Genomic DNA, 7974 nt, shown 5'->3' with positions numbered 1-7974 from the left:
AAGGAGAAAGCCGAGAAAGAAAAGAGAACGAGCAAATTTTATTTCTTATTGTGATATTAAATTTTAAGTAATGGCTAAAATTGAAAATTTATATAAAAAAGAATTTAGGGTTCTTTCTATCAATCTGAAAGTTTTGAGTCTCAAATCAACAAATTTCACATGGTTCAGGGTTTAAAAATAACCTTTAACTTTCTAAAAGTAAGAGGTAAGTTACCATTCAAGATTATTCTAGACAGTCATACACGCACACGCGCACCCACGTGACCACCTGAACGAAATCGTAACCATCCACTCTTCAAAAAGCCAATCCCCACCGTCCAATTTCAAATCCTTCCATTTCCCCCCAAAAATAGTTTTCAAATTCAAACTTCTGAACCGTTAGTTCTCTTCGCCTCATTGTTTGGCTATTTATCTCTTTACTCACTCTTTTACATCTCACTGGACACCATCTCTGTGTCTTTCGTTTTTCTCTCTCTAAAAACACTAACTTTCTCTCTCTAAGAAGAATAAAAATGGCAGAGACAGCTCAAACGGTCCCGTTAATGACCAGCAACAACGCGAACAAGAAAACAATAGAAGAGACCTACCAGAAGAAGAGCCAACTGGAGCACATCCTGCTCCGACCCGACACATACATAGGCTCGATCGAGAAACACACGCAAACATTGTGGGTCTACGAGGATGAGAAAATGGTGAACCGCAACGTCACCTACGTGCCAGGTCTGTACAAAATTTTCGACGAAATACTGGTGAATGCGGCCGATAACAAGCAGAGGGATCCGACAATGGACGCTTTGAAAGTGGTGATAGATGTGGAGAATAATATGATAAGTGTGTATAACAATGGAGACGGCGTGCCAGTGGAGATACATAAGGAAGAAGGGGTTTATGTGCCGGAGCTGATATTTGGGCATTTGTTGACGAGTAGTAATTATGATGATACTGTTAAGAAAACTACCGGTGGTAGAAATGGGTACGGTGCTAAACTTACTAATATTTTTTCAACTGAGTTTGTCATTGAAACTGCTGATGGGAAAAGGCAGAAGAAGTATAAGCAGGTAATTTTTAATTTCTTCTATTTATTCTTTTACTTTATTATTGCTAAACAAACACTTAATTAGGGTTTCTATATTATTTCTAATTTAAGTCTAATTAGGGTGTGACTTGCTTTATCTACGCTATCAATTTTGAGTTTTGCTTGTTGTTAATTTGTTCTGAATTAGATGGTGGTTTGATTAGGCTAATCTATGCTATGGGTTTCAAGTTTTGGGACATTTGTCATTGTTTTATAGATGGGGAAAATTGGTAGTGAAAGGAGAACTAGTGTGATGGATCTTTAAGTTTACTGGGGCATTTGAATCATTTTATATACTTATTTGAAATGCCTCTTTTGGGTTGAATGTTTTATCACTTGGTTTGGTCCTTGCTGTTATATATATGGTATTTAAGAAATTTCTTTCAGGTTAATTTGGTTAGAAACCCTTTCTTTTTTGAAAAAGACTCTATTTAAGAGCTTTGCTCTTGCATTTACCTTCGAGTTTTGGGTTTAATTTTTGCGAAACGCTTATGGCACTTGGACCGGTTTATATAAATTGTTGATGGTGACTTGAAGGTATTCTCGAACAACATGGGGAAGAAGTCTGCTCCAAGCATAACCAAGTGCAAGGAGGGTGAGAATTGGACAAAGGTTTCTTTTAAGCCTGATTTAGCAAAATTTAACATGGATATGCTTGAAGACGATGTGGTTGCACTGATGAAAAAGCGTGTGATTGACATTGCTGGCTGTCTTGGAAAGTCTGTGAAGGTTGAGCTTAATGGGAAGCGGGTTCCTATTAAATCATTTCAGGATTATGTTAAATTGTACCTTGATTCTGTCGCAGAACCTGCCTCAGATAGTCATAAAAGGTTGTTTTCTTATGTAATATTTGTTTAAACATCTACATTTTCTATGTATCTGCATATCCTGATGTTGTAATTGTATACCAGCTTCTACCAAAAGGTAGGTGAGAGGTGGGAGATATGCGTGAGTACTACTGAGGGACAGTTCCAACAGGTAACTGGGATACTGTTCGAAACATGTTTCAAGTACCAGAGCTATTTGCATTTTCACTGCTCTTCCTTTATTCATAATTATTTTGGTCTTATAACAGGTCAGCTTTGTGAACTCGATTGCAACAATCAAGGGTGGAACTCATGTTGATTATGTAACTAGTCAGATCAGTAACTATCTGGTCGGAGTTGTTAATAAAAAGAACAAGAATGCCAACATCAAAGCACACCATGTGAAGAACTATCTATGGGTTTTTGTCAATGCTCTCATTGATAACCCTGCTTTTGATTCTCAAACCAAGGAAACTCTGACTCTTCGCCAGAGCAATTTTGGCTCTAAATGTGAACTTCCTGAAGACTTTCTGAAGAAAGGTCTGTTTGAAAAGTTATTCTGTTTCATCTACGCTAGAAATATTAATTCACAAAAACTTCAAGTTCACGTTTCTGTTTAATAATAATAATGCAGTAGCAAAGTCTGATATCTTGGAAAATCTACTCTCATGGGCAAAGTTCAAGAATGATAAAGAGCTTAAGAAAACCGATGGAACAAAGAGAGGGAGGGTTAATATCCCAAAGCTTGAGGATGCTAATGAGGCTGGAACGAAAAACTCTCATAAATGTACTTTGATTTTGACAGAAGGAGATTCAGCAAAGACTCTTGCAGTAAGTTATTATCTGTAATGTGGTCCATTTTAATAGTAATGAGCTTGTCTTAATGTCTCTCGGTATATACAGATATCTGGTCTGGGTGCACTGCCTCAAGATGTTCGGGACCTTTATGGAGTGTTCCCGCTGAGAGGTAAATTACTTAATGTACGGGAAGCTACTCCTAAACAACTGAATGAGAATAAGGAAATTGAGAGTATCAAGAAGATCCTTGGCTTACAGCAAAATAAGCAGTACGATAGTGTCAAGCCCTTGAGATATGGTCATCTTATGATAATGACCGATCAGGTTATGTTTTCTCCATATTGTTTTATGTCTACTTGAGTCTTCATCACGGCTAGTGATTCGAATTGCAGCTGAAACTTTCTAACAAGAGTTCAATCTATACAGGATTATGATGGCTCCCACATTAAGGGCTTGCTGATCAATTTTATTTATTATTTCTGGCCATCTTTGCTGAAAATTCCATCGTTCTTGGTTGAGTTTATAACTCCTATTGTGAAGGTTGGTAAATTTAATTAACCAGTACATCTACTTGGGCATATTTTCCTTTCGCCAGTAATTTACAGTTCCTGGTCGTTCATTTTGTACAGGCAACTCATCGCAGTGGAAAAATCTTATCCTTTTATACTATGCCTGAGTACTATTCATGGAAGGAAAGTTTGATGGGGAATGCCAATGGTTGGACAATCAAGTACTATAAGGTTTTGTTTTATTAGAAGAAAGCAATTACGATTATTTTTTTGTCATATTCTCTGCTATGAAATAGTGCTTGTTATTTTGTGCTTTCGTAATAGAGTTTCTGATCCGACAGGGATTAGGAACAAATGATAAAAAGGAAGGCATGCAGTACTTTAGAGATATTGACAAGCATCAGAAAGATTTTGTTTGGATGAATGAAGAAGATGGGACTGCCATAGAGCTCGCGTTCAGTAAGAAGAAGGTTGATGAAAGGAAAAACTGGCTTCGGCATTTTCAGGTTAGAAGTTGTAATTATACGCAGTTGTATTTTTTTTCCCTTTTCTCTTTTATCTATTTTCCCAAAAATGCCTTCTAAGTTCAACAGAATCTGATTGTCATCTTGATCTTTGCAGCCTGGCACTCACCTCGAGCAGAAAAACAAGCTCATAAAATACAGTGATTTCATCAACAAGGAGCTTATTTTGTTTTCTGTGGCGGATCTTCAAAGATCTATTCCTTCCATGGTTGATGGCCTAAAGCCAGCTCAAAGGAAGATACTTTTCAGTTGTTTCAAGAGGAACTTGGTCAAAGACCTTAAAGTTGTCCAATTGCAAGGTTATGTATCCGAGCAGTCCGCTTACCACCATGGTGAGCAGAGTCTTCAATCTACAATTGTTGGCATGGCACAGAATTTTGTTGGCAGCAATAATATCAATCTTCTGGCACCAAAAGGGCAATTTGGCACCCGTTGCTCGGTAAGATAAACCATGTTCGCTAGTTAAAATTTAATTAACTTCACTTCTGCTTGTTATTAATATGATGATGGCATTTGTCACATTTTGATGCTCTCTTGTATATGAACTTGTTATTTCATATAGGGAGGGAAAGATCACGCAAGTCCAAGGTACATTTATACCTGTCTTTCTCCTATTACAAGGTTCCTGTTCCCCAAGGATGATGACTGCCTTCTCGACTATTTACAAGAAGATGGCCTTTCAATTGAACCCACTTGGTAATCTTTTTTCTCATTTATGCAATTTCGTGTAAATTCAGGATGTGCTAGTGGAAAAAGTTACCTAACATTTTTTGCTATTTAGGTATGCCCCAATTATTCCATTGGTTCTTGTGAATGGTTGTGAAGGAATTGGCACTGGGTGGAGCACTTTTATCCCCAATTACAATCCAAGAGATATTGTTGCAAACTTGAGACGCTTCTTGAATGGTGAAAAAATGGAACCTATGCATCCTTGGTACAAAGGTTTTAAAGGAACGATTGAAAAAAGTGCATCGAAGGAAGGTGGGGGTAGCTATGCTGTCAATGGAATCATTGAGGAAGTGAATGAGACAACTGTTAGGATCACAGAATTGCCAATTCGTAGGTGGACTGATGAATACAAGGACTTTTTGAATTCTGTTATAGAAAATGTTAGAGATGAGAAGGGAAACTTGCCCAAGGATGCTTTTATCAAGGTAAATACCTGTGTTTACCAAAAGGTGTCTTGTAGTGATTCTAGCTTTTCTCATACACGATGTTCTGTTTACAGGACTTCAGGAAGTATGGAGATGATGTATCTGTATGTTTTGAAGTCCTCTTGTCAGAGGAGAAAATGAAGCAAGTTAAGGATGAAGGTTTGCTGAAGAAATTTAAACTGGCTACCACAATTAGCACAAGTAACATGCACCTCTTTGATCCAAAAGGCGTGATTAAGAAATATGACAGCCCTGAAGAAAGTATGAGTTAGATACTACATATCAGTGTGTGGCTTTCTTTAATATAGTAACATTACATTGTTAAATTACTTACTTTGCATATTTTTATCTGCAGTTCTTGAAGAATTTGTTCACTTAAGGTTTGAATTGTACGAGAAAAGAAAGGTAAGTTCATTTTTAGTTGTAGTAGAAATTTCTGGCAGTTATGACTTCCCATTGAAGTTGCGTTTGACCATGGTCAATTCTTCTAATTGATGCAGAACTTTAAACTTGCGAGTCTTGAAATGGAGGCACTGATATTGGAAAACAAGGTAAGGTTTATCCTTGGGGTCGTTACGGGGGAGATAATAGTGAACAACAGGAAGAGAGCTGAGCTGCTCTTGGAGCTACGACAGAAAGGGTTCACTCCTTTCCCTAAGAATAAACCTGTTGAAGCTGTGGTTGCTGGGGCAGCTGATGATACAGAAGAATCAGAGAGCACAGAGGACGTGGAAGAGAACTCCAAGACTGGAGTACAGGCTACTGATTATGAGTATTTACTGTCTATGTCTATTGGAACCTTGACCCTTGAGAAGGTTCAGAAGTTGTGTGCCGACAAGGACAAAATCAGTGAGGAAGTTGAAAATTTAAGGAGGACAGCTCCAAAGGATTTATGGTTGAAAGACCTTGAAGCTTTTGAGTCGCAACTTGATGTATGGACAAGACTTCATCCACTTGTTTACTTGTTTTGGTTGTCTGTCAATATTCTATTTCACAATCCTATGTTAGTCAAGCCTGTAATTATTTTCCTGATGTTTGGGCATCATTTCAGAAATTGGACGCTGAAGATGCACTGGAGAGACAGAAGTCGGTAAAAGACACAAATGGTCAAGGGGGTTTTAAGGTTTCTCGACAACCACCAAAAAATCCTAGGAAGAACAATAAGACGGTCAAAAATACAGAAGCAGCTGCAGAAATCATGGGACAAACATCCAATTCTGCAATGGAAACAGGTGAGCAGCTAGGTAGAAATGTTTTCGTCTTATTACTTTTTCTTTGGTTGGTTGAGATGTATCCATGACCTAATTTAATGTTCTTCCACTTGGCTCATTAGAAAGTGTGTCTGAGGAAGTGAAACCGAAGGGAAGGGCAGCTTCAAAGAAAGCTCCTGCTAAGAAGGTATGTTTATTTTCTACACGCCATTTATTCAGCTGCGAAGCTCCTAGTAATGAATGCATGAATTTGTTTTCAGCAAGAAAAACCCACTCCCATTTCGGACGATGAAGATGACGAAGTTGAAGCACTGAAAGATAGGCTGAAAGCTTATAGACTTGATTCTTCGCCTGAACAGTCCACCAGTAAGCTATTCTTCCTTGCTGTTAGTTGATCTGTCCTTGAGCTGGTATTACTAGTCGAAGTCAGTAAAATATAAGGAAAGTGAATAATATCTAGAACAAGATCAAATATTTTCACTTTAAATTGTGGATTTTTCCAATATAACAGGGAAAGGGTGATTTTTGGATGGAAGTGTCTGCCAAGTACAAAATTTAATTGACTAGTCTGTTTATGATGTGAAGTTCTCTAACAGCGCAAATCTTATTTGTTATTACCCTCACAGCCATGGAAACTGATATGCCCCAAGTACCTGCTAGGAAAGAAACTAGCAAAAGGGCTGCTGCCCAGAAGAAGCCTGTGGCAACTATTTCAGAGTTATCTGAGAGTGAGGATGAAGTAGACCTTGACGATGAGTCTGATGTAGAAGTGGTACCTGTTCCAGAAGCAAAAAAGAAAGGAGGCAGAAAGCCAGCTGCGAATTCCAGGGCAGCCAAACCTCCTGCGGGCACAAAGAAAAGAGGACCAACAAAGAAGGAGTCTCAAGGATTAGGTCAGAAGCTTCTAACTGAAATGCTGAAGCCGGCAGAAAATCCAGGAATATCACCAGAGAAGAAAGTCAGGAAAATGAGGGCGTCCCCATTCAACAAGAAGAGTGGTTCTGTACTAGGCAGAGTTGCCAAGGGAAGTGAGGCCACTGGAAGTGAAGAGATGTCTGGTTCTACTTCTACATCCAGTAACATGGAAGAAATTACCGAGGTGCCAGCAAGAGCTAGACCGCAGAGGGCAAACCGCAAACAGACCAAGTATGTGATAAGTGACTCAGACAGTGAAGAAGCTGTTGAAATTTCCGATTCCGACTCTGAGAGCAATCAGGACAATGATGATGATGACGACTTTGACGAAGATGAAGACTAAGCGGACCGCAAGAGGCATTGCGAACATCCGATTAGAAAATGAGAAAATGATGAATTGTAATTCTCCCTTGAATGCTATGCTACTGTTCTTTATCGGCTTGATAATCTCAAACATGTAGCTATAGTTGAGTTTGTTTTGTAATCTGACAAATTTCCTGTAAATGGGTACTTGTAAATTGTGTTGCTCAAATACTATAATTGGTTTGCCAAAGTGACATGCAGCTAAATCATAAATGGCTTAGACAACCAATGCCCTGACCATACTGCTCTTACCAATCTCTGTTGCATTCATTTCTGCTTCTTGATTCTAACTGTCTATAATGTCAAAACCTGTTATTCTTGGTTGTGAAGAATCATGACTGTGCCCCAAAATCAATCATTATAAATATTGTAAATCCTAATAGAAGAAAACACAAAATTGTTGCAATTAAAAATCTACATCCAGTGAGTCTATGCAATACAAGATTGAATGCCTAGACACTGTACAAATTAAACCCTGACCTCATTACACTCCCCTGTAGCAGGAGAGAGTTGCCCATAATGCGTGTCATGGATGCAACACACAATGGGTTTCAAAATGATGCAAAGTGGACAGTTTTGGCAAAGGCAAATATTTTCCTTTTTTTTTTCTTTAATTAAT

The 7974-nt window shown here is 38.3% G+C and overlaps 1 protein-coding gene across 1 annotated transcript; it reads left to right on the top strand.

Moving 5' to 3' along the window:
* The first annotated feature begins 415 nt into the window (after positions 1 to 415).
* On the top strand, positions 416 to 7687 carry LOC8259305 (DNA topoisomerase 2). Its single transcript, XM_048376032.1, has 19 exons — positions 416 to 1058; positions 1613 to 1905; positions 1987 to 2053; positions 2151 to 2421; positions 2516 to 2712; positions 2785 to 3003; positions 3106 to 3219; positions 3309 to 3419; positions 3530 to 3694; positions 3810 to 4151; positions 4275 to 4408; positions 4494 to 4866; positions 4941 to 5127; positions 5222 to 5271; positions 5367 to 5798; positions 5918 to 6098; positions 6200 to 6264; positions 6338 to 6443; positions 6704 to 7687. Exons 1-19 carry the CDS (start codon positions 513 to 515, stop codon positions 7333 to 7335), a joined length of 4485 nt encoding a protein of 1494 aa, XP_048231989.1. The 5' UTR covers positions 416 to 512; the 3' UTR covers positions 7336 to 7687.
* Positions 7688 to 7974: the final 287 nt, after the last annotated feature.

Source organism: Ricinus communis, chromosome 6 (assembly GCF_019578655.1).
Source record: "Ricinus communis isolate WT05 ecotype wild-type chromosome 6, ASM1957865v1, whole genome shotgun sequence".
Taxonomy (NCBI): domain Eukaryota; kingdom Viridiplantae; phylum Streptophyta; class Magnoliopsida; order Malpighiales; family Euphorbiaceae; genus Ricinus; species Ricinus communis.
This window is presented reverse-complemented; position numbering and strand designations above follow the sequence as displayed.